The sequence below is a fragment of the Ictidomys tridecemlineatus genome, chromosome 15, assembly GCF_052094955.1.
Source record: "Ictidomys tridecemlineatus isolate mIctTri1 chromosome 15, mIctTri1.hap1, whole genome shotgun sequence".
Taxonomy (NCBI): domain Eukaryota; kingdom Metazoa; phylum Chordata; class Mammalia; order Rodentia; family Sciuridae; genus Ictidomys; species Ictidomys tridecemlineatus.
This window is the reverse complement of record NC_135491.1, coordinates 26,257,261-26,284,538: the sequence shown is the minus strand read 5'-3', so window position 1 is coordinate 26,284,538 and position 27,278 is coordinate 26,257,261. Positions and strand designations below refer to the sequence as shown.

Here is a 27,278-nt window from a genome sequence, read left to right as displayed (position 1 = left end):
GAACAGCGGTCCCCCTGGCCGGTAGAGGGCGCCTCGGCTTTGCAGCGGGGTTGGCGGAGGCCGCAGGGGGCGGGACTCCCGGGGAAAAGCCTCGGCCGATTTATCCAATCAGAAGCGTCTTTGTCATCGCGTTCCAGTCGGGGCGGTCGCCCGCGGAAATTTGAAATGGCTGACGGGTTGCCGTCGGGTGGAGGTCTGGGGCTTGGGGCGATGGCACCAGAGTGCACTAATTGGGCAGCCGAGGAGGAGCCGGAGCCCCTGGAGAAAGGTGAGCACCCCCTATCCGGGCGGACAGTCTCCGTGGCGGCCTGGGGCGTCGGGACACTGGCAGGCGCCTGGGTCGCAGACCTGTCGGACTCTGCTGGCCACCGTGGCGGCGAAGGCTGTGCCAGGCCTGGACCCACTCTCAGGATGTCAAAGTCGTGAGGTACACGGGGACAGTTACCCCTCTCCACCCTCTTTGGTCTCAGCTTTCCTGAGACTGGAGGAAGTTGGACTTAGGCCAGGGATTCTCAGCCTGGAAGGGTTACCGGAAGCTTTGAGCTTATCAGTTGAGCAAAGATTTTTTTTTTTTTTCATCTGCATCTCAAAGGAGGTCAAAATCACACTTCCCCTTTTTGAAAAAGATAACCTTGAATACTTGGCCTAGATACCTTTTCTGAACACTGAAGGCGATGACCTGTTTAAAGGTAGGGAAGCCAATTTGGGACTTCAATTTGGGAATTCAGAAATAGAATGCGCGCCCCCTAATTCTATCTCTTCTTGGAGATTCCATTAATGGGGGGCAGTTGCCGGGAGAAGTGCTGGGAATTGAACCAAGGGTCTTGCAAGCATTCTTCCACTGAGCTACATCCCCAGACCCCCATTTACTTTTTTTTTTTCCCTGACATTTTAAGCCGGTTTACATTCTTTAATACTTTGAATTAAATTATTTAATACTTTGAATTGTGTTATGAAATGGAAAGAATTCTGGTCAAGTGAGAAAACATAGGTGTGACTTAATTATTAATGTATCTTTTGAACTGGCAAAAGTTGATTAGCCTTTTTTCCCCCCCTTGGAAAATAGAGCAAAAAGTTCTGTCGACAGTAAAGATGAAGTAAGATAATGTGTAAAGAGTCATGTTTTTGAAGTGGTTGTAAAGAAAGACATATGCTACATGACATCAAGTGGAATCTTAAAAAAGCTGAACTTTCAGAAACAGCATAGATGGTGGTTACCAGCAGGTGGGGAAAATAAAGAGCTGTCAAAGGACAGAGAGTTGTATTTACAAGATGAATAAGTTCTGGAAACTTAATGAACTAATGATGACTATAGTTAATAATATTGTATATTTGAAAAATTTTTTTATATTTATTTTTTAGTTTTAGGTGGACACATATCTTTATTTTTTATTTTTATGTGGTGCTGAGGATCAAACCCAGTGTCTCATGCATGCTAGGCGAGTGCTCTACCACTGAGCCCCAGCCCCTGTATATTTGAAATTTAATAAGAGTAAATCATAAGTGTTCTTACAAAACAACAACAACAACAAATCCAAAGGGGCAGGGGAGAAACGAAGGAAGGAAAGGAAACTGAGGTGATGGAAATGTTAGCTTTATTGTGGTAATTCATAATATACACTTATCAAAACATCACAATGTACACTTTAAATATATACAATTTTTATTTGTCTTTTCTACTTCTGTAAAGGTAGAAAAACAGATCAAAAACGGTGTTGTTTATAAACAAAAACATGCATGTGTACTGGGCATTGTTGTAAAAGATGAAGAAATGATTTTTTTTACTCCTAATTGAAGTGGGCATACTATTTTTACCTTCCCTTTATAGGCAAGGAAATTGAGGAATAGAGAAATTGTTGCCCAGATAGTAAGCCCTCTCTGGCTTATGTGCATCAGTGTTTGTAAGCAGCAGAACTTTGAATACACTTTGGTCATCTGTGGGGTTGAGTAATTCTGGTAGCCTGAACAGGGGCAAAAAATAAATGTAAGGAAGGAGAAAAGGAAGCTGAAAATGAAGGAAGGTGTGGAAAAATAGACTGCTGCTCATGACAGACTTAACTTCCTAAAACTGCCTCTGGAAACTACTCTGCCAGTCTAAATGCCACCTTGGCATTTTTTATTTAGCAACAGTTTTGTCTATTAAAAACATCTTTCTACACATAATTAGATATGCCACTGGCTACATCACACCTTGTGAAACATGATTATATACAGGCTAAACCTAAGGTGATTTGCATTTTCTGCTCTTAGACAGTCATTGAAATTGGTGGGGAGGAACCTAGTAGCCTTAGTGAAGTAGATCTTATGCTTTATTAAGACTCTTTCATCCATCTTTATTGAGGGGCCATTGACAGACCTCACTGTGGAAAATAAGGGAGGCTTCAACTCATTTGAGAGGGACTATCAGCTCCCTCTTTTAATGTAGCTTAATGGAATTATTTTTTGGGGAAAAAAACAACTGTAAGATATTTATTATAACTTGCTAATTATAGCAGTAAAAATAAAAATCCACTTGTGTCCTTTAAAGGAGAACTTGGATGATTTCCACTGAATTAGAAAACAGTCTTCCTTTGTTTTCCCCCCAAACCTCACAGAACAACAAAATCCTAACCTTTGAAAAATCTTAAGCTTTTTATTGTTTTGAAGTAGAATTTAGATTTTGAGATACTTTTGTTTTATAAGCTAGTTTCTTCTGACAGTGGTAGAAGTGAGTAGAATATTCATACTCAAATCCTTTTGTGTATTTTGTTTGGAAATTGCTAAACGAGGATGTGAAAATAGAAGCACTCTGTAAGTACAGAAGTACCCGGGATAGTTGAGCCTACTTGTTTTTGTTGTTCCTTTAGGTTTGTTCCAAGATGAAGAGTCATGCAGTGATTGTAGCTACCACGATAAGCCAGTCACTAGTTTACAAAGTTTTGTGCCAGAAGGAAAAACTCTTTTCCCAGAAATTTTCCAAACAAGTCAACTTTTGTTCTATGAACGATTCAGAGCCTATCAAGATTACATTTTAGGTGAGTAGGTTTTTTTTTTTTTTCTTCTTTTATCTTTTTAGTTACAAGTAGAATGTCTGTCTCAATTTCTGAGATTGCCTATTGTTGGTTTTGAGAAAGTAGATGCAAATGAATCTATTAACTTCTCTCTGCTTTATGCATACTCAGTTCTTACTGTGTTTAATTTGTTTGTAGCTGACTGCAAGGCCTCTGAAGTAAGGGAATTCACAGCTGAGTTCTTGGAGAAGGTCCTTGAACCATCTGGATGGCGGGCAGTCTGGCACACTAATGTGTTTGAGGTGCTGGTTGAGGTAAATTTAATTCTGTTGTTAAGATATTTGTCTTTAGCTATAAGCACTTACTTCAGACTGTTATAGCCAAAGTGCTTATTTTTAATTAAAGTTTATGAGCTGATTGAAAATAGCATGTTTTTCTCATCTAATTGCCACGGTGTTCTAAGCGTTCCAGTGTAAGAAGTGTTCCGCAAATTTTAAAAGCTACTGAGGAGGAGCTACCAGGAAATTAAGGTGGTTTAAATTTCAGTGTCCTTTGACAAGGGGAAATGGATTATAAACCTAGGAAGTGGAGGAGGTATTTGAGATCATTTTAAAAATAAGGAGGCCTAATTATGAAGTCAACAGAGTTTTAATTAATTTTTTTTACCTTCTTAGTTTAGCCCATTAAGTAGCTTAACCAAACAGGCATTTTAAAACTCATCCATTTTTTTTTTTTTTTTTTGTCTAACAAATTTGTAGGAATGTGGTTAATGGTTAATCTCTTGCTAGTGTGTCCCACTGCAGAAAATAAAACAATCTTATTTTTCAACTGACTGGGCCCTTCACATTAAACTTGCATTCTAATATTAGCTGTGAGTTTTTCTCAGTGTTTGTTAACTGGACCACAAAAAGCCCTGTTAAACCAAAATGTTAAACTGGGGAGTATGAATTCAGTGTGGCTGTAGCTCCTTTAGAAAATGACATCCCATACTGCTGTGATTATGTATGAAGCAGTGGGTTGTAGCTGTTCTGTGCGAATTTTTAAATTTTGGATTATGCTGATATCCTTACTTGAAGTTCAGATCTGTTAATTTAGTTATGGTAATGCTCTTCTTCCCCTCCAATCAATTTTCTAAAAGCAGTCAAAGGCATTGTCTTAAAAGACTAGTGTGCCATTTCTCTATTTAAAACCCCTAATGCATTGCACTTACCAAGGGCTTAGTGTTTACTTAATGTCTTCTCACTGTGCTGGAGAACAGGTAAAATCCAAGTTCCTTCTGATGTCCTTTGTATCCTGGTCACTTTGCCTTTCTCATCTCTTGCTGCCTCTGCTCACTCCTAGTCTACTCCCTTTGGTTCCAGCAAGAAGCACTGCCTTTCTTCTCCTCCAGATGTGAAGCTTGTCTCTACCCCAGGATTTTTGCACTTTCCTTGCTCTTAGATTGCTGCTTCCTTTTTATTCTTCTTAGCTTAGAGGTGACTTAGCCTGGTCATCCCAGCAAAACCAGGTCATCATACCTGCTTATTATTCTCTGTCACATACTTATCACCATCTTGTTTATTTTTCTTCCTGATTACAACATAAACACTATGAAGGTAAAAGCCAGACCTGTCTTGTTTTCCCTTTATATTACAAAAGAAGACTCCCCTTCCCCATTTTAAGCTTTTAAAAAAATTAGGCTATCAGTAGTGTTTTGTATGTGTGTCTTAATTTTGATTTACATGTGTTAAGTGACATTTTAAATTTTAGGTTACAGATGTGGACTTTGCAGACTTGAAGGCAGTCGTGAAGCTTGCTGAACCCTATGTCTATGACTCTGAAGTGAACACTTTTACCTTGGATTGTGTGAAAGAGCTCCTGGAGCTGAAGGAATGTCGGTTGCCCCTGCAGGAGTTGTGGGTGGTGTTTGATAGTTCTGGAGTATTTGACCAGACAGCCCTTGCAATTGAGCATGTCAGGTAGGAAGAGAAGTTGGTAAAAATAACCTTGTGGCCCAAAACTTTGGATGAAGTGATGTTCTTGTCTCTGTTAGATTCAGATTTAAAAACTCAAAATGTAAACTTTGTCACCGCAATGTGTGTGTGTATTTTTTGGTCCTGGGGATTGAATCCAAGGATGCGTTACCACTAAGCTACATCTCAGGCCTTTTTATTTTTTATTTTGAGACAGGGTATCACAAGGTTGCTGAGGCTTGCCTTGAACTTGTGATCCTCCTGCCTCAACCTTCTAAGTTGCTGGAATTACATGTGTGTACCGCCATGCCTGGTTGTCACTGTAATATTTTAAAATATTCAAAGATTAGGAGAATCTTGAATTTTTTTTTTTCAGTGCTGGAGGTTAAACCTAGGGCCTTGTGCCTGGTAGGTAGGTGCTCTACCACTGAGACACACTTCTAGCCCCTAGGAGAATCTTTATTAAATTAAAAAAAAAATTAAAAAAAATGCTTTAAATGTTCATTTTATTATCATTTCAAACTTATAGAAAACTGGAAAAGACTAGTATAAGGAATACCTGTTTAGCCTTCACTGAATTTCCCCAAATGTTAACATAAGATAGGAGATTCTCAATTTGGTTTGTATAGATTTAGAAACTGCCTTGAAAGTTGTGGATGCTAAGGCTTTTGGCTGGTGTATTTGAATATAAGAGGATAGAAAGAAAGGAAAGGAAGTAAAGAAAGTGGTATAGTATGATCTATGTGTTGATAAGACTACACTTTTTTTTTTTTTTTTTTAAAGGATGTGCTGGTCAGAAGGTATTTTCTCAGGCTGCTTCCTAAATCTTTAGAGGATGTGTTCATGTGTTCTTTTTGGCATGGTTTATTTCCACTTGCACAAGTGTTCTCTTCTTTGTCCCTTAAGTGAGAAAGCAAGCCCATGATACCTGGATTGACTGGTATGCTTTTAAAATACTTCAGATAAGTCTTTTATCAAATAGCTCTTGATACAGCCCGCTTTTTTTTTTTTATCTTCTTATATAAAGAAAGCTTACTTTTAATTCAAAATGGATGTATATTCCTCTAGGAAGTGGAATACTAGATAATGTAATGATCATAATAGTAATAATGTTGTGTGATGTTTTTGTAGTTGAATAAGTACTTTCTGTTAGGGTAGCTGGTACAGATATCCATGAGATGTCAGAAGCATTCTACAAAGCTTCTTTGTAGAGTATTCAAGCAAAGGTTTATTGGTAGAAAATATCTGCCAGGCTGCCCTTCTGCATGGCACAGCAGCCAATATTACTTGAATGGAAACTTAAATATCTTTTGGCAATCTGTATTTGGGGTAAAAATGGGAGTTCATAAAAATGGGAGTCTTTTGGACAAGGAACAAGAGCAAGCTAGAACTGAACTTGGGTGCAGGTGGTTTGGTAACAACAATTTTTTGTGTTTAGGGATCTTGACACCCCTTGACAGGGGTGGTATTACGGGAACAGGGTATCTTAAGTTTCTTTTTCTTGGCAGTTTCAATTTTGGGTCAAGGTAGAGTCTCAGAACCAAAATGGAGTTACTAATGTTTAGAGACCCAACACTTTCCAGTTTCTATACCATTAGTGAGTTAACCTGATTAACTTAAGTTGAATACAAAGAAGCAGAATGTCTCAGACTTTGCTTCTGACATCTCATGGAAAATTTCTAATTGTGTGGAAGAACATTTAACTCTAGGTGTTCAGTATTAGGCCAAGCAATATAAATCTGAAGAACTGGTTTCTGTCCAAAGCCAAAATAACTTCTTTGTGCTTTTCTCTTGTTAAAAAGAAAACCTGTCAATTGATACAATTGAAGGTAAAGCTATAACTGATGGATTTAGGAAATTAGGAGTCTAGGAACTAATCTCTTTTATGATGTTAGAAGTTAGTAGAAAGAAAAGTACCTAGATTGGTTATATTGTTTGAAGAGGAGCCTGGCTAAATTTACTCTTCATTTGGAGAGCTCAGATTCTGATCAGAGAAGGTCAAATTACGAGGATTTTCATTTGTTAATGATTCAATAAATATTTGAGTGCTGGGTCCTCAGTGTGACTGGTACACAAAGCTGACCCAAGTACCATCCTCAGGAAGTTATTAGTTAAACATGTGCTATGAGCCTTGATGACATAACCACCCTAATATATATCCATGATTGGAAATGGCATTGAGTGCTATGAAGAATTACAGAGTTTCCAAAGACTAGGTTAGGTTCTATTGTTATTTCCTGAGGAAATGACATTTGAGGTTGGGTCTGAAGGGCTAGCTGAAAGAGGTGCAGGTGCAGGAAACAGGTGCAGGAACTGAGTAAGTTTAGGGAACTGAAAGGTCAGTAAGGTCAGAACACAGTGCTGGGAGAGAACCAGGAAACCAGGCTGGAGAGGCTGGCATGGGTCAAAGGTATAGGGATTTGTTAGCCAATTAATCATTTTTTTGTCTTTAAGAGGAGTGGGAAGCCATTGAAGAGTTTTCATTCTTGAGAGAATATGATCAGTCTTATGCTTTGAAAGGTTTACATAGCTGGGCATGGTGCTGCATGCCTCTAATCCCAGCGGCTCGGGAGACTGAGGCAGGAGGATCGCGAGTTCAAAGTCAGACTCAACAACAGTGAGGCCCTAAGCAACTCAGTGAGACCCTGTCTCTAAATAAAATACAAAAAAGGGCGGGGGATGTGGCTCAGTGGTTGAGTGCTTCTGAGTTCAATCCCTGGCCTCCCCCCTGCTCAAAAAAGGAAAAAAAAGTTTCATTCTAGCTTCTGCGTGGATGATGAATGGAGGGAGATGGAATAGGGAGGTCAATAAAGAAGCAAGATAAAGAAAGTGGGGATACTGAGAGGACAGATAGAGCCTGATGAAAAAGTGGAGTGGTTGGGACATGGTGGGGAACATGTGACGATTGAGAAAGGTAGGACTGGATATGGAAACAGTCAAGTCTAACTCCCAAGTTTCTGGATTGAAAGAATAAACACTGGAAGAGGTGCTGATGTGAATGATAAGTAAGTGCCTGGTAGCATGTTGGTAAGGAGGATATTTGAGCTGAGTTATGAAATGTAAATCTAAGTTTACCAGGTGGAGAAGTTGGAAGGCTTCTGACCAGCATCTTACATGGAAGTTTGAAAGAACTTGTGAAGTTAGGAGTTTACATGCAAGGACTCTGAGGCAGGAGATGTGCTTTAGAGTTAGAATATTAATCCTTGTAATATCACCAAGATTAGGACTTCATTCTGAGGGCAAAGGCATCTTGAAGTTCAGTTAAAAAAAAAAAAAACCAAAAAAAAAAAAAAACACCCAACCAACCAAACAACAACAACAACAAATTCTCCAGAGGGTGAAGAGACCGACCACCTAATCTACAAGAATTCAGACCTGGCTTCATTTTCTGCATTCCTTCATTTTCACAGCAGAACTTGAAAGAGTATATATAGTCACATGTACTTCCTGGCATTCTAGTAATGCTCCCACTCCCACTTCACCTCTGAAATTTTGCTCAAGGTTGCTAAAGACTTCTGTGTTCTCATATCCAGTTGATACTTCTCTGATCTCATCTTGGTTGGCTGCATTCTGGGCATCTGGTCATTTCCATTTTCTTAACGCACTCTCCTTCAGCTTCTGGGACACTGCTGTTCAGATGCTATCTCACAGACTTGCTTCTCAGTCATCCTGGCCAGCTTTCCTCTTGTGCTCAAACTGTAGAATGTTGGAGTTTCCCAGGGATCAGTCCTATGTCATTGTCTTAGTCTGTTTCTGTTACACTAATATCACTGACTGGGTAAATCTATAAACCATCGTTTCTTTTGGCACATGGTTCTGGAGATGGGTAAAGAGCATGATAAGGCTCTCATGACTTCTTCTTTTTTTTTTTTTTTTTTTTGTGATGCTGGGGATTGAACCCAGGGCCTTGTGCACACAAGGCAGGCACTCTACCAACTGAGCTATGTCCCCAGCCCTCTCATGACTTCTTAATACTGTTACATTCACATTTCAATTTCAACATGAGTTTTGGAGAGGGATATTCAAAGCATAATAGTCATTTACTCTTTTATCCTTGATTAACTTTGGAAGCACATTAGAATCATCTGGGTTATTTTTTTTTCTTTTGTTTTTTTAAAGATAGAGTGAGAGAGGAGAGAGAGAGAGAGAGAGAGAATTTTTAATATTTATTTATTTTTTTTTAGTTCTAGGCAGACACAACATCTTTGTTGGTATGTGGTGCTGAGGATCAAACCCGGGCCGCACACATGCCAGGCACGAGCGCACTACCGCTTGAGCCACATCCCCAGCCCATCATCTGGGTTATTTTCTTTATAGAAATATTCCAAGTAATATATGAAGAAGGAATGATAGAATATCAGTATTTTATAACCACTAATAACATAAAGGTTATAGGGAGTGATCATCAGTGGCTGCTAGATGAAAAACTGATAAGGAACTTTGTAGTGAGTGAAATCAGGCTGACAATGCCTGAATTCATCTATCAGTTTTAACATCATGAAAAAGAATGGCCAGGCATTATGTGCTTCCTGATAGAGATATATTATACCTCCCTTGGGGTATTCTTGCCAGAAATCTTACCTAAAGCTGATCAAGCTACTAGATGTTACTATCATTTTACTAGAAATAAAGGAAACAAAAGACTGTGTTAAGTGACCCTATTGGGATGTAATTAACAAAATTCAGAGTGTGGGAAACTATTAAGTAAATTCCATGGTAAAAAAGAGGAAGGAGTAATCTATAAAATAATTTAAGAGCTATATTGATTAAATGCAACAGCTGACCCTTGTTTGATCCTAATAAAACCCTGTAAAACAAGAGCAAGAGACAATTGGGAAAATTTAAGCATTAACTGTATAATTAATAATATAAGGAATGAAAACTTTCTTTTTGGTGTAAAGATTTATTTTATAGACAATACTAAAAATTTATGAATGATATTGGTGAGATTTTTGCTTTAAAATATTCAGTATTAGGGTGATGGGGGAGGAGCCGAGATAAGTGGGTGAGGTAGAGATGATAATGAGTTGATAATTGTTGAAGCAGGGTGATGAATACAAGGTATTCATGATACTGTGTTCTCTGATGTATGTGTTTGAACTTTTTTTTTAAAAAAAAGTTAAAATCATTTTGGTAGCTTTAAAAAAATATAAATGCTGATTTTTCTCACCATACTGAGAGGATATGATTTATTAGTCTAGAACAGGGAATACATTTTTAAAACATCCCTGGGGACTCTAATGTGTAGCCAGGGTTGAGAACTATTGCTTTATATTATGTCCCTAGATGATCTCATCTATTGCTTTAATACCATCAATATGTTGCCCCTACCAGATTTATATCTACACTTGACCTTTCCCTAGAGCTCTGGGGTTCTGTATTCATCTGCATACTGGACATCATCCATTTGCAGATCAATAGGCATCTTAACTGGAACACTTTAAAAACAAAACTCTTTATTTTTAACCCCAAACCTGTTTTTCTCCCCTTCTTTTCCATCTCAACACGGGCATTATCATCTGCCTAGTGGAAAAATTTTTCCAGCTCATCTGAAGGTCTATATTTTATATGACTCATGACTGTCAATTATAGCAAATAACACAGTGTTCACATATATTAGAGAATGTTGTGAAAATAGTTGTAAGTAGCTGTAAATGGTAGGATTTTGATTTTCTCTTTAGTTCTCATTACTCCAGAACTCCAATATACTGAGCCAGTGATTGAATTTAAATGATACTAAGCTCTTTTTCAGATTTTTCTACCAAAACATTTGGAGGAGTTGGGATGAAGAAGAGGAGGATGAGTATGATTATTTTGTCAGATGTGTTGAACCTCGATTGAGATTGTGAGTATTTATTACTGACCTCATATGTGTTGCAAAATAGATTTTTAAAAAAAAAATTCTACCCGTGTGATACACATATCACATGCCCCAGATGCCATGGACAAAAACAGATCAGTGTACAAATAGTACAAGTTATTAAATGAAGCTTGTGTGAAGTGTAGACACCTGCATTTTAAATTTATGAACTAAGTTTAAAAGCAGAGAATTCAAGAACATTTAAATTATAACTATTTATGAATATGAATAAAATTCAATTGAGCTAGTGTTTTAAAAGCCTTTTATCAAAGTCAAAGACAATTGTTAGAAAATTAGTGAAATTATTTGAATTACTGAAGACTCCTTTGCTTTAAAATTTTAAAGACTACTTTTAAAGTATATGGTTTTACTCTAATGTTTTGTCAAGCAAGCTCTTGCTTTATTTGACAAATAGTTAAAAATATTAAATCATTAATATTGGTAGAATGAAAATTTCCAAAGTACCAAAGTACATTTTTGTAATTTATCATATTTTGGTGGGGAAAAACCTTTCCATACAAAAATATAAAAATTAACTCTGTATCCTAAACTGTTGTTCTATACTGACCTTAAATGTGGTATTCAGTTATCATTCCACTAGATGGTAGTCTAAGACCAGTGATTTTCTTGTATTCATGAATTGTAATTTAATAGACAGTGCTGCAATGAGAATAAAATTAGAACTTACACTCCAAAAAAAGAATTACGGGAGATGATTTTTTTCTTGTGTGAAAGATGATTTGACTCTATAAGATAAGACAGTAAGCCTTCACATTTTTGTGGAATCCAATATGATTTAGTAAGTTTCTCTTGGTTTCAATAGTGAATAATAAAAAAAAATTTAAAAAATGTGAAACTCTGGCTAATGATTCTTACTTATTTAGAATTATGTATGTCTGATTTCAGCTCTTCAAAAATTGACTATGTTTTCTATTCAGTCTTTCCAGTTTTTTCATTGTGTCTATTCTGTTTTCCCACAATGTACTCTAATGACAGATTTTCAATACACTTGAATATTTTCTTGGTTTGTGATATTTGCTCTTAAACTGTAATGATCGGTTTTGATTGAAGTGAAATGTAATGGTAGGTGACTATCATGCATATCTGGCAAATTTGATCTTTACTTGGAGAAAAATTGTATTCTGATTTGACAGCTTTGCATTGCTAACAAGAAGTGATTTACATACATACTCTGTGTATCACCAGCAGATGGAAAAGCATAAGGCAGAAATGGGTTGGGTTATGAAGAAGAAACTACAGTGCTTGATAGAGAAACTGGAATTTTATCAAATGTAGGCAGATCTGAAATGGTTCTTTAGCTAAGATAGGAGTAGAGCATCAGTAGACAAGATTTAAAAGGAATCAAATCATACTGTCTTGATTTTATACTGTGTGGTAAATATTTTTCCTTTCTAATTCAAAACATAGAATTCCAGAATTTAGGAGTCTGAGATACAAATGTTGGTTCATTGCATCCGGACCATGAAGTATCAATATGAGGAGAAGAAATAAACTGATTACCATGGGTGTTAGAAATACTAAGAGACTCATTTTAAAATTTGAGCCTTAATCTTTACAGTTTAATGGACCTGATCAGTCAGTTGTTTGCTCCCTAATTTCTTCTTTGCAAAGTGAATTTAAATCTTTAAATAATTATGGATTAACCAAAGCAGAGGAAATCCTCGCTTTTTTCCCAAGAGTTGCCTAATTTATTTACTTGAAAAACGGGGAAAGAATTACTTTTTATGTGTTTTAAATACTATTTGAGTGTTCACCGTAATTTGGTGTAAATTTATTTAGGATTATGGTTCTGTTCCTTGGTTTTATTCAGAGCATAACTAAGTAAAACAAAAACAAAAACAAAACAAATGAAATCATCATCTAAAGCAATAGTTCTCAACCTTGGCTATATTAGCATCTAGGGAATTTAAAAATTACTTCTAGCTGGTGCTGTGGCACACATTTGTAATCCCAGTGGTTTGGGATGCTGAGGCAGGAGGATTGTAAATTCAAAGCCAGCCTCAGCAATTAGCAAGGCCCTAAGCAACTTAGCAAGACTTTGTCTCAAAATAAAAAGATAAAAAAGGGTTGGGGATGTGGCTCAGTTTTTAAGTTTACTTAAAATTAACTCTGTATCCTAAACTGACCTTCTTAAATGTGATATTCATTTATCATTCCACTAGATGGTAGTCTAAGACCAGTTAGTTATTTTCTTGTATTCATGAATTGTAATTTAATAGGCAATGCTGCAATGAGAATAAAATTAGAACTTGCACTCCAAAAAAAAAGAATTATGGGTCTGAGATACAAATGTTGGTTCATTGAAACAACACCAAAACCAAAACCAAAACCAAAAACAAAACAACTTTTAGAGACCCATTTAATTGGTCTGGATGGGGGTCTAGGCATCTGTATTTTTGAAAGCTTCCCAAGTGAGTTGAAGGTTGAGAAGCGCTGGCCTAAGTCATTGCTAGTCACTGTGTTTTTAACTAAGAAATAAAGCAGTTATTTAAAAACTGTATGTAATGGCAGTAATCTTACATTTTATTTTCAAAACTATTGATTTCCTTTTTTCTATTTCATTAATTTTATATCCATTAACTTGTACATTCTGAAATTATTTTACTGTACCCAGAAATACTTCTTGATATGTCTTTACAGAATTTTAAAGGCTATCTCTAATAACTTCCTGAGATAATTTTTGTGCATTAAATGCAGGCAGAGCTAGATAATTTAAATAATTTCTCATTTTTGATCCTATAAATCTGGTATCTTAAAAGTTGTAAAACAATTTTAGATACTTCCCTTCCTACCCCCAGTCTCAAATTCCTTAAATAAGACTCAAATTGAGGGCTGGGAATGTGGCTCAGGCGGTAGCGCGCTAGTCTGGCATGCGTACGGCCCGGTTCGATCCTTAGCACCACATACCAACAAAGATGTTATATCCGCCGAGAACTAAGAAATAAATATTAAAAATTCTCTCTCTCTCCTCTCTCACTCTCTCTTTAAAAAAAAAAAAGACTCAAATTGAGTCTCAAATAAAACTTGAAATCTTATTGTTAGGATTCTTTTTGTGTGTATGTGTGTTACTAGGGGTTTGACCCTGCGGTACTCTGCCACTGAACTACACCCCCAGCCCTTTTTATTTTTTTATTTTGAGACAGCATCTTGTTAAGTTGCTGAGGCTCTCCTGGAATTTGCAATCCTCCTGCCTCAGCCTTTGAAGTTGCTGGGATTACAGGTATTTACCACCATGCCCAGCTTGAATCTTAATATATGAGGAGAAAATACTTTCTTATTGGATAATGATTACACATTATGCAGCATGAACTGACAATGTTTTAAAAATACAATGCTGGGATCTCAGGAAAAAAAACTCCTCAAAAGAAGAAAAGTTAGTGACCCTAATAAAGCTGTTCTTCATACTTCCAATTGCTTTCACTTATAATGGAGTGCTATTCAGAGCAACTTAACGTATACCTGAGTATGTACTATAACTTGCTGGATCTTTGAGAACTAAATGAGCTGTCTTAATGATAAGAAAATTTACTTGGAAGGCAATGGATTTCAATTTATTTTCAGGTATTATGATATTCTTGAAGACCGAGTTCCTTCAGGACTTGTTGTTGACTACCGTAATCTGTTGTCTCAATGTGAGGAGAGTTACAGGAAATTTCTAAATCTGAGAAGCAGTTTGTCAAATTGTAATTCTGATTCTGAGCAGGAAAATATCTCCATGGTGGAAGGATTAAAATTGTATTCGGAGATTGAACAGTTGAAACAAAAGCTAAAACTCATTGAGAATCCTTTGTTGAGGTATGTGTGTCTTTGTTTTTCTTAACTAGTTCGTATTAGCTATCTTACTGAGAATTAATGGATGTATTTGGTTTCTTTAAGATATGTGTTTGGTTATCAGAAGAACTCTAATATTCAAGCAAAGGGCATCCGTCCAAATGGCCAGAAGGTCACCCATGTGGTTTCATCCACCATGATGACTGGTCTACTTCGGGCTCTGCTCAGGGACAAGCTTTGTGAAGAGCATTGTGAGGGGGAAATAGAAGTTCAGGTAAAAGGGGAGTTGTTTGCTCCAGGTGACTTCGCCTTTTGATTCATACCAGATTTTTATGAATTCTACAAAGTGTTTATAGAAGCTTTCTAGGGCTGGTTTTCTATGAAATGAGAAGTAGTAAGAGCACTGCCTTTTGTTAACAATAGTCACTTTAATAAAAGCATGCTTGGGGCTCAGTGCACTATCACAGCAGACACTTAATGCAGTTTGTGCTCCATTTTAAAGGTCAGACATGAAGACACTTGCAGTAATACTCAAGTTGCAATACTCAACCGGATTGCAATATGTTGTTTTCTAGTTCCACAGAGATCCATTGTCTGCTATAAATGCTTGCTTTGAAGGTGACACTGTTATTGTTTGTCCTGGTCATTACGTGGTACATGGCACATTCTCCATTGCTGATTCCATTGAATTGGAAGGTAAGTATGGATGATAATACAACCAATTTCTCATGCATACATATAAATAAGCAGTAAATCAATGATCGTGTTGAAGTTCCAAGAATGTAATTTCAACCCATTCGGTTTCAAGTGAGATGCCTTGAAACATTAAGGGTATTTAAAGCTTTCAGGGTTGAGCCAGTGTTTAAGCAACTTGAATCATAGGTCTTTGAGACAGTATATATGTTGGGAAGATGTTTACAGGCATATTTTTTTTTTAAAGACCATTTGGAAGAAGTGTACTTTCTAGATTATATGTAGTTTGTGGAAAAAAAGTCTAATTTTTGGAATGGAAAAATATTCCCAGCAAAATATAATCATATATCTATGTTTAATATTTTCTTATCTGTTGCTTGCTCTTAGGCCATACATTTTGTGGATATCTTGGTACCTGATTTTTTTGTTTGTTTTGTTTTAAAGTTAGCTTATTTTTATAAGAGAAATTTTTGAAAAGTGCATTTAACTTGAATTGGTACAAAAATTATCTTAATTCTTTAAAAGCTTACTGAATGTCACAAATACTACATTTTGTATTTTGGCCAAAGTATACGTTTGAGAACATCAATATTTGAAGGTTGTATAAAAGCAACTTTTTTTTTTTAGTTGATAGATCTTTATTTATTTGTATATGGTGCTAAGAATTGAACCCAGTGCCTCATGCGTGCTAGGCAAGTGTGCTACCACTGAGCTACAACCAACCCCTTAAAAGCAACTTTTTAACAGTAATAATCTTAAAGTTCATTCAGAATGATTCTTAAATTTAGTTCAGTTCACAATTGTTCATTTTGGTTCTGCATATTTCTATAAAGTAAAATTTAGATGCACCTGTTCAACTATTTACCAGAACAGCTTCAAGTTAGTAATAAAGCTTGTAATGCAAAAAAAAAAAAATATATATATATATATATATATATATATATATATCATTTTGTGACTTAAGCAGCTGTTCACAAATGGCTAAAGCTATGTTCTTTATCTTGTCAAAACTTCTTAATGGAAGCAAGACTGGGAGTTTAATTTCCTGCTGTTCACTACTATATCATCGTCCCCTTTTTTGTTTTATGTTTATAATTTTTGTTTTTTCTCCTCTCCAATATTTGATTTATCATAGATGTATGTGTATAAAAAACACATCTGCAGGGTAAATCACTGCAATAAAAACACTTTATTTTTTGGCATAGTGAAAATAACATTGATATTGTACTGTTTGGTGGATAAAAATTCTTTCTAGATTGGTGAAGAAATAATAATGTAATTGCCAGAGTGTTATAAATAACCATAGAATTCTGATGGGTGAGTATAAAAATGACTATAAATTTACTAACCGAGGGCATTTCTAAGAATTGGGGAATCAGATGTGATCTGCAATGTGAATGTGTGGAGTACTAGTGATTCATCGATAACACTTCTAACAAGTGTTACAAGTGTATTGAGTACCTACTGTGTGCAGGTTTCATAAATATGTGCAGGGTGAATAGCTCTTACAGTAGGCCTTTTTTGTTTAAAAAAATCTATTCAATTAGGTGATGGTTTTGTTTTTAACTGCTAAGAATACATAATTTGTATAATAATCTCGGGTTTTTTTCCTCAACATGGAATTCTTTTTATATTTTTTTTATTTTTCTGAAGATAAACAATGATTGTTATAGGAAATATGCAAAGTACAGACAGACACAAAGAATCAGAAACAACTCAATCCAATTATCCAATGTCCACCCTGGTAGCATTCTTGTGTTTGGAGTCTTAGTGCCCCTCAAGGCTTGTCTAAACTCTTCAAGTAGCTTTGCTGTTCAGTGCTGTTACTACTTTCATCTACTCAAGCAAAGACTCTTCTTTATGAAAAGCCTAGAAAAAACAATGCACCAAACATCCAGATACTTAACTATATCTTAGAGAGAGTTTTTTCTTACAGTTTTGTTTGTGTGCTTCTGTTTTATGATGAAAGAAAATTCTCTAGTTTTCTGTAAGAGCATCCAGAGGCTTGGCCTGCATTATTAGTTGGATTAAGATTTTGTTGAGTACAATGGTGTGCACTGTATTCCCAGCTACTGGGCAGGTGCAGGCAGGAGGATTGCTTGAGCCCAGGAGTTTGAGGTTAGCTTAGGCAGCATTAGTAACACCCTATCTCAAAAAGAAAAGAAAGAAAAGGAAAAAGATTTATGAAACCTGATTTTTAAAAATTGGTTAATAAAGTAGACCTTTTTTTTTGTATTAGCTTAAACTGTTTGAAGTTAATTTGTCAGGTTCTAATTTTGAGAAATGCTAGATATATTCCATATAATTTATATTAGAGCCACAAAATCTTAGGGGAAAACTTAGAAGGGCTGAATGCCTTAGAATTATTTATTTTTTTATAGCAGTTTTGTAAGTGAATTTAGTGGTGAACTGACCTAAGGTGGTTGGCAGAGCAGTCTTCCTAATATGGGGATAGATTGGAGGGTTGTTATTAAAAATTGGATACCTTGACTTAAACTACACAAGGTATGTAGAGAAAGAGATTTTATTTAAATATAACTAACATTGATTGTCTTGAATTATCATTTGGAAATGTTTAGACCAGTGAAATTTGTTCTAACATTTTTGTGTTCAGATGTTTTCCCTCACCCTTCTTGAGTGTTCTTGCTTTCTTCCTTAGGATATGGTCTACCAGATGATATTGTGATAGAAAAGAGAGGCAAAGGAGATACTTTTGTGGATTGCACAGGTGCGGATATTAAAATCTCAAACATAAAATTTGTTCAGCATGATGCTGTAGAAGGAATCTTAAGTAAGTATCTGAATATTTGGTGCATTTTTTTCCTAGGCTTTGAAAGACTATTTTCTATGGAAGATAGAATGTAACTCAATACCACTGGAGTATATGGAAGGCTGATTAGTTACTGTGTACATAGCATGATGAGTTAAGCAGTTTACCTTAAGGTGAAAAATAGTTCAGCTTATTCTTTTTTTTTTTTCCTCCTAGTTCAGCTTATTCTTGAAAACTTATTGGTTTATTATCATTTTCTTTTCTTTTCTGTGTGATTAATTATTTTAAAGCATTCCAAAATTGTATTTTGTGTTCTTTGTATTCATTTTAGCATTAGACTGAAACTTGCTACTTTGACATTGTGCTAAGGTTTGGATATAGTTTGTCTCCCAAATGTTCTTGTGCTTAAAGCTTGGTGGTCGTGTTGATGTGTTGAATCTTTAAGAGATGGGATGTAGTGGAGGTAATTAGGTCACAGGGGTTCCACACTCATGAATGGATTAATGCAGGTCTCACGGGAGTTGATCAGTTCCCCTGAGAGTGGGTTGGCCCATGCCCACTCTCTTGTTTCCTTGGTAGTACATGTTTCCCTTCTGTATGCAGCTGATGTCTTTTTTTCTCTTCCATGTTGTCATACAACTGGGAAGATCTTGCCAGACACCATGTTGTTTGGACTTTTTACTCACCAGAATAATGAGCCAAATAAACTTTTTTTTTTTTTTTAACATTACCAATGTCAGGTATTTTGTTATACCAACACAAAACATTGTTTCCTAGAATCTGTATCACACAGTTTTTGGACTTTTTCTTCTTCCTTCCAGGTCACTTAGCAGAGTTGCTCTTATATGTATATGTATATGTATATGTATATGTTTGTGTGTATGTTTGTGTAGGGTGTTTTTTTTTTTTTTTGTAATGAATAGATGCTTTTGCATTTCTGAGGTCAAGTCATTTTCTAAGGAAGTTGCCTTTAGGTTTTAGAAAATAACTTACTATAGTGATTATTTAAATTTTATAAATTTGTAATTCAGCTAACAGTTTAAATGGTACCTCTTGAGGAATACTTAGACTATATTTAATGTCAACTCTAGGATATTTCTAATATTGGAATAGTCACATTACTTCTTGAAGCAGTTGACTGTTTGTTTTCATCATAGTCATTCACCGTGGCAAGACTACATTGGAAAACTGTGTGTTGCAATGTGAAACTACAGGAGTCACAGTACGAACATCAGCTGAATTTTTAATGAAGAACTCAGATTTATATGGTGCCAAGGTATGGTGGAAGTAATTATTTGGTTTAAGTTTTATATAATTAAACTATGGGACCAAGATATAGAGGTGTACTTCAATTCTCTTTCTTCAGAGAAGTTTAGATACTTATTATCCACTAAATCAGCCCAAGTCTTCTTATTTAGCCACTAAGCATAAGCATAATATTGTAGTATTTTTAAAACGGAGATTAGGAAGGAAAAGAATAAATCTCATAATTTCTCTTTGATAATTTAAAAATAAATTAAGATCCTTAAAATTATAACTTTTAAGCAATTTTGAAACAGCTGAAGCTCAGTTGCTTTTTAAAAAAACTTTTGAATTTGAGATAATTATAGATTTATATGCTATTATAAGAAATAATACAGAGAGATCCCATATGTATACACTTTACCAGTTTCCCTTGCAAAACTATAGTACAATGTCACAACTAGGATATTGACACTGGTTCAGTTGAAGCAAAGAATGTTTTCACCACCACAAATATCCCTATGTTGCCACTTTATAGCCAAACTCATTTGCCTCTTCTACCAACCTTCTTAACTATCGGCAAACTCATCTGTTCTCCATTTCTATTATTTCATCATTTCAAGAATGTTATATAAATGCAATTACAGAGTATATAACCTTTTGGAATTTTTCACTTAGTGCAGTTCTTTGGTGTTTTATCCAGAATTTGTATGTACCAATAGTTTCTTCCGTTTTATTGTTGATAAATAGCCCAACATGTGGTCGTTTCAGTTTGTTTATTCACCTATTGAAGGAGTAGATGATCTAGATTTTCTCTTATTTTTATCTGTTGTGAGCTTCTTCAACTTGATAGAGCATATCTATAAAAAGCTGTTTATATTTAATGATGAAATACTGAATATATTCCTCCTAAATCAAGAACAAGGTAAGGATATCTGCTCTCACCACAATTATTCAACATAGTGTTAGAAGTTCTAGCCAGTTCAATAAGGCAAGAAAAAGGAGGCAAAGGGTATAAATCCCCGTTTACAAGTGATGTGATTATCTGTACCAAAAATCTTCAAAAATACTACTGGTTCTGAAGTTATCTTCTATTTCTTTGCTGAGACTTTCATTTTCTTTAAGTATGTTCACAATTGCTGATTGCAGTATTTTTTTTAAATCATGCTTCTTTTGATATTATTGTCAACTAATTCTAACATCTTAGACATTTTTATAGTTTTGACATCAGTTGATTGTCTTACTTAGTTTGGCATCTTCCTGGTTCTTGGTGTTTTAAATGATTTTCAGTTGAAACCTGGACATTTTTGTATTGTTATGAGAGTCTGGATCTTCTGTTTTAACTGGGCTTCTCTGAGTGCTATAAAGAGGATGGAGCAGGATTGATTCTTAGGTTGGGTGGGGTACTTGTACTGCTGGGTGGAAGTGAGAGATCCAGCTTCCCTCCTGGTTTCCAATGACACTGTTGTACTTGGGGCTTGTCTTATTACCACTGAGCAATGATGAAAGTCCAGATTCTCCATTAGGCCTGCTCTGATACCACCCCAGTGGGGATGGTTGCAAGGCTCTTGTCAATGTCAGGTGGAGGTAAAAGTCCGGACTTCCCATGTAGTCTCTACTGACACTGCTAGGCCAAGGGTCTTGGTTCCAACTACTGGGGATGAAAAAGTTACCTGGTTACAGCCTGGTTTAAGCAGAAGAAGTCTAGGCTCTCGGACTTTGCCAGCGTTTAGTGGGAATGGGGGCTGCTGTTGTTGTTTTATCCTCTGTGGTATTTGGCTGGAATAGAGCTGTTATTGTAAGTTTTCTATCTTTAGGTTGTCTGGTCTTTTGACTATTCAGAGCAATCCTTTTTTTTTTTTTTTTCCTGTGTCTATTCATGTTTCTGGATCACCAGCTTCTTCAGTGTGGGGATTATGAGGCAGAAGGAAAATCCAGGGAACTGACCATTGTGTTAGTGTCATTCTTTGTGTTTTGAAGTCCCAAGCAGTTCTGCCTTCTTCTCTCCACTTTTTAAAAAAAATATTATATTTTAGTTGTAGATGGACACAACATCATTTATTTATTTATTTATTTATTTATTTATCTATCTATCTATCTATCTATCTATCTATCTATCTATTTACTTATTTATTTATTTATTTATTTATTTATTTATGTATGTATGTATGTATGTATGTATGTATGTATGTATGTGGTGCTGAGGATTGAATCCAGTGCCTCATACATGTGAGCCAAGTGCTCAACCACTGAGCCACAACCCCAGCCCACTTTTCAGTCTTTTTCTACTTGTTTTGTGTATATTGCCTACGTTTTTGATTATACCTAACAGAAGGAATAGGAACATGTACTTCATCACATTTAGTGGGAATGGGGCAACTATTTTTAACTGCCAAGTAGCTGTTCACTTCATTTTCTAGGCGATTGCTGGTTTAAATTGTCCTTTTAAAATTTTACATTATTCCTTTACATTATAGGTTGATATTTAATTTTAACTATTTTGTTGAATATTCACATGCCTTATAATGGCATATCAGTATGATATATACAACTATGAATACCATATAGCCTTGGTGTGTAGTAGACTATACCATCTAGGATTGTGTAGGTACACGCTAAGATTACACAATGACAAAATCACCCAACAACAAATTTCTCAGAACATATCCCTATTATTAAGTGACCTATGGATGTATATATATATATTTTCAGTATACTCCTAAATCTTTTTGCACATAACCCCAAACTGAAAATCTTTTAGCTTAATTAGCAATTAAAAAAACATTTTTATAGAAAAGTTAGGGTTAGTGTGTACATAGGGTTCAGCCATATGTAAAGGAGGAAGTAATAACAAATGTACTCTCATGGAATACTACTACTCCAGAAAAAACAACTCAACACCCATGCAGTAGATGTGTCATAAATATTATAACTTTTTAATCAATGATATCATGAATTAACATATTCTGAAATGGTTTCTTTTTCTTTCTTTTTTAAAATATGTTTTTAGTTATAGATGGACACATTTTTTATTCATTCATTCATTTATTTATTCATTCATTTATTTATAATGTGTTGCTGAGGATCAAACCCAGTGCCTCATGCATATTAGACAAGCACTCTACCACTGAGCCACAACCCGGGTCCCCCACCCATGAAATGCTTTCTTAATTACAGAGATTTTTGTTTTCTAAAGTATGTAATATAATATTAGCAATAAATAGTTTGTTACTTTTTTGTTGATACCATGTGGTATCATGGAACAATGTGAGAGAATTGGATCATGGTGGGTCTTTCTGGTTACTATGAATAAGTAACATTTGTATTAACTGCTAATTTTAACATGAGTGTAGTAGTAGAGGCCATTGCTTGACTCATAGAAGTGATTTTAAAATCATTATGGTAGGGTTATTTTAAACTGTCTTGTTTTTAAAAACAGAATCTTATTTCTGTTTTCAAATTTCAGTATTTTACTAGACTCATGCTGTTCTCCAACTAATTGAGTATGTTTGAGAATGATCATTTTAAGTGCATCTTTCAACAAAATTGTTAAATGACTATTTTTTTTTTTTTTGGCAGAATCAGAAGACATTTGTCTAGAATGAGAGTGGAATAAAAATCAAGTTTTGACACTCTTAACCACTGTGTGTGTATGTGTGTGTGTGTGTGTGTGTGTGTGTGTGTGTGTGTGTGTGTGTGTGTTAAATAATCAACAATTTGTTGGAAATGGAGCAAATAGAAATGTTGATTAAAAATACCTAAAGCCAGGCACAGTGGTGCACAAGTGCCTCCAGAGGCTGAGACAGGAGGATCACGAGTTCAAATCTAGCCTCAGCAAAAGTGAGGTGCTAAGTAACTCAGTGAGACCCTGTCTCTAAATAAAATACAAAATAGGGCTAGGGATGTGGCTCAGTGATCAAGTGCTCTTGAGTTCAATCCCTGGTTAAAAAAAAAAAAGAAAAGAAAATAAATAAAGTCATCTGTAAAACACTTTATCTTTGTATGTTACATTTTTTTTCTGTAAAACACTTTATCTTTGTATGTTACATTTTTTTTCTGTATGTTACAATGACTTTTTAGCCTTCTGTGTTAAAGGCTAAAAAGTCATTGTAATAAATCTTTTTAAAACTGATTGTCATTACCCCAAATTGTAACTTACAGGGTGCTGGTATTGAAATATATCCTGGGAGTAAGTGTATCCTGAGTGACAATGGGATCCATCATTGCAAGGAGGGGATTCTCATTAAGGTGAGCATTAGCTGAAATACATTCTTTCTAAAGATTAGAATGGTTTCACCTAAGAAATTATGTTTTATTAAATTTCTATGTTGGATTCTATTGCTTTCTAGTTTTGAAAGCATTTACAGCATAGAAATTTAAATAATACAAGTAGTTGGTGATTTCTTGTGAAAGAGCTTTGCTGTCTTTAGATATGCAGAAGTGACAGGAATGCTATGTCACTCTGGTGCAGTGTATTAATAAGCATAGATTTTCTACTTTATTTTTAGAATGGTATGAAAAAAGATTTTTAAAACAGGCAATGTTGAATATGACAGTTTCTTAAGACATTTGTTTTCAATGTCACAGGACTTCTTAGATGAGCATTATGACATTCCCAAAATATCCATGGTAAATAATGTCATACATAATAATGAAGGTTATGGTGTTGTTTTGGTGAAGCCTACAATTTTCTCTGAACTGCAAGACAATGCCCACGATGGAATTGAAGGTAGGCTATATTTAGTAATTTCTTATATAAAGACCATATATGGTTTGCTTTATTTCAGCATTAAACTGATTAGGACTGAGTCTTCCTCCCCTCTTTAAAAATATTCCTAGAACATGCTTAGGCATGGACATAGAGAAGCTTGTTAAAGTGTTAGCATTATAATCTCAGGGTGAGAGAGACTTTGAATGTCAACAAGTTCATCTGTTCATTCAAAACTTGATGTGGTAGTTTCTGTGACCCCCACACTCCCCTTGTTTTCATGCTTAGTTTTCTGTATGTGTATAGAATAAGGATAGGTATATGCTAGCAGTGGTGGCTCCTACTAGCATTTGTTAAGGGAGGAGGCAGAGAAGTAAGTGTGCCAGGTTGAAGGCTGCATTTAATTAGGGATATACTGGAGCTTGCTTCTATTTTTCATTGGTAGAAGTTAAGTGTTTCATTGTCACCTGCCTTTCTTGGCAGCAAAATGAGCTAGCTCAGTGGAGATTCATGAATTTTAAGCCATGATGCAGTTCACTATTAAATCTCAGTTATAGACAGGGATTAGACATTTATGTGGATGAGGGAAGTTTAAAGCAGTTTAAATAGTAGTCCTTGTTATTCTTCAGAATATGCTCTATTTATATCTCTAGAAGTTTTTATCTCCACACAGGTCTCACAGTGTGAAATTAAGGTGTTAGGTGAGCAGAATTTTATCTGAAAGCTCTGGTGAAAGAATCTACTTATAAGCTTATTCATGTCGTTTCACTGGCTGAATCCATTCCTTTAGGTTGAAGGACTGAGGTCTCTGTTTTTTTTTGCTGGCTGTTGGTTGGGGATCATATTCAGCTCCTTGTCTCATTGTCTCAATCCTTCTTAGCTACAGAGAACCTCCCTGAAGGCAAATCTCTCTGACTTCCTCTTCCTCAACTAGCTGGAGAAAATTAATTAGTACATTGAAAAATTACAATGCAAAGTTCTGTTGCCGTTTAAGAATAATGAGTGTGGGGTTGGGGGTGAAGCTCAGTGGTAGAGCACTTGCCTAGCATGTACGAGGCCCTGGGTTTATTTTTCACTGCATAAAAATAAATAAGGGTCTGGGACTGTAGCTCAGTGGCACAGCACTTGCCTAGCATGTGTGAGGCACTGAGTTCAATCCTCAGTACCACATACAAAAACATAAACATAAAATAAAGGCATTGTGTCCATCTACAACTACAAAAAAATTAAAAAAATAAATAAATAAAATAAAGGTGTCCATCTACAACCAAAAAAAGAAAAGGAGAAAAAAAAAAGAATAATAATCGTAACACCAGGGGTTGGGGATCGTGGGACTTATCTAGAATTAGCTGCTAGATTAGAAGTTTAAGAAAAGTAGTACTATCTATTAATCTTTGCATCCTAGCTCCTAATGCACTGCCTAGCAGACAGTAAATACCCAGGATATGTCTGTCGAGTGAATGATATTCTAGGATGAAGAAGGTAAATAAAGAATTTAAAATTGGCGAAGAGTAAGACAACTGCCAGTTGAGAATCTTATGGCAAAGAATTTGTAAAATACAAATATATCAGGAGTCCTTGGCAGAAAAAACTTGAAAGCTCTAACAGACTATGTAGATATATGTTTTAGTTTGGTTAGACTGTTTATTGAACTTTGTTATAATTTGTTTGTTTCTCCAGAAAATAAAGCACTTAAAATTCAGACAAGTGAAGAGGCAGATGCAGCTGAAAGAGTGGATCTAGAAGAGCTGATTCAGTGTGCAACAGGCAGAATGGAGCTTTATGAAAGAACTGACCTTTCTGAGCAAGTTGAGGGTAATTGTGAAATTGTAAATGAACTAGTTGCTGTCTCTACACAAAAAGGCCACATGAAGAAGAAAAGGTTGAGTGAACTGGGGATCACACAAGCTGATGACAACTTAATGTCACAGGAGATGTTTGTTGCAATTGTGGGGAACCAGTTTAAGTGGAATGGAAAAGGGAGTTTTGGCACTTTTCTTTTCTGACCACAGTGATGTAGATAACAAAATATTGAATTTTGCACATGCTGCTCTAAGAATCACTGCTGCTCTGTAGTTTGCTTTATGTTGTATTTTATATTTTATATATTTGATTGGGCTTGAGTGAAATGTAGATTTATTTCTATCTGCAGCTATTGCACATAAAACACTCTTCATAAGAAAGGTTGTAAAAACATAAAATAATTGGAGATTTCTTATTTAGAATGTCTTGTTTTCTTAAACACATAGTTCTCATATTAAACCTGCTGTGTAGCTTTCTAGTGTGAATACACTTTAATCCAGCACTTCAAAGAGGAGGAAGAAAGGTAGGGAATGCAAGACAGTATGCACCAAAATGCAGTAGGTATGACGTGTGCAGGGTTCTTCTAGAGTTGTCTTTTTATCCCAATTACAGTGAGTCTGATTTCCACACTATATTTGCATAATACTTGTCTTAAAATAAAAGCTTTTATGATTGGGAAGTTATCTAACTAATCAGACTTATTATTGAGAATTTGAGTAGAATGAATTTTTATGTTGAACTATGCAATCATAAAGCCAGCAATAGATAACTTAGCAGGTTTAAAGCAGAAACAAAATGTGTTGGAGTCATGTGTTCGTAGAGCATTTCCAGTACTGAATGTGAATGATTAAAAAGAAAGTCTTTTTCTTTCACCATAACAGTATTCTGATCATATTTCTTACATAGTCAAAATGATTACCTATACAACCTATGTCAACTATGTATTCTTGGTATCTTATATTGTAAACATAGCTTTTAAACATATTTAAAATTTAAAAAGCTATATGTGACATTAATATGCCTACTGATTAAAATTATACTGATGAAACAATAAAATGGAATCTTGTTCTATTTTTCCAAACACATTATTGACTGTACTACCAATGTAGCATTTGTAGCACCCAATATTTTGGTATTTTTTTAGTGTTTCAGAAAGAATATTATACTACTGGGGATGGTGGTGCAGACCTGTAATCCCAGTGGCTTGGGAGGCTGAGGCAGGTCCTCTTTGAACTTTGTGAGTTCAAAGCCAGCCTCAGCAAAATCGAGGAGCTAAGCAACTCAGTGAGACCCTTTCTCTAAATACAATACAAAGTAAGTAGGGCTAGGGATGTGGCTCAGTGGTCAAGCGCCCCTGAGTTCAATCCCCAATAAACCCCCCTACCCCGCCACCCCATCCCACCCCCCGCCAAAAAAAAAGAAAGAATATTACATCTTCCCAAGTGTTGTTATGTTTGTTTCTTACATT

The 27,278-nt window shown here is 35.6% G+C and overlaps 1 protein-coding gene across 2 annotated transcripts; it reads left to right on the top strand.

Moving 5' to 3' along the window:
• Positions 1-120: 120 nt before the first annotated feature.
• Positions 121-26,874, top strand: Shcbp1 (SHC binding and spindle associated 1). Of its 2 annotated transcripts, XM_078032245.1 has the most exons (13): positions 122-268; positions 2,847-3,014; positions 3,189-3,304; positions 4,740-4,948; positions 10,695-10,787; positions 14,385-14,618; positions 14,700-14,868; positions 15,170-15,290; positions 17,947-18,078; positions 19,215-19,333; positions 23,461-23,547; positions 23,887-24,028; positions 25,688-26,874. In XM_078032245.1, the coding sequence occupies exons 1-13, from the start codon at positions 166-168 to the stop codon at positions 26,011-26,013; spliced, it is 2,019 nt and encodes a 672-aa protein (XP_077888371.1). In that variant the 5' UTR covers positions 122-165; the 3' UTR covers positions 26,014-26,874. The 2 variants fall into 2 exon arrangements, with proteins under 2 accessions (XP_077888372.1, XP_077888371.1); XM_078032246.1 differs by lacking the exon at positions 17,947-18,078 and having other exon boundaries at positions 121-268.
• The last annotated feature ends 404 nt before the right edge of the window (positions 26,875-27,278 follow it).

Excerpts from the sequence above, each read along its gene's own strand:
- Shcbp1 (XM_078032245.1), top strand. The coding sequence starts at position 166 with ATGGCTGACGGGTTGCCGTCGGGTGGAGGTCTGGGGCTTGGGGCGATG. Across the intron at positions 3,015-3,188 it reads CTATCAAGATTACATTTTAG|CTGACTGCAAGGCCTCTGAA; the intron begins GTGAGTAGGTTT and ends ATTTGTTTGTAG. Across the intron at positions 14,869-15,169 it reads AGGGGGAAATAGAAGTTCAG|TTCCACAGAGATCCATTGTC; the intron begins GTAAAAGGGGAG and ends GTTGTTTTCTAG.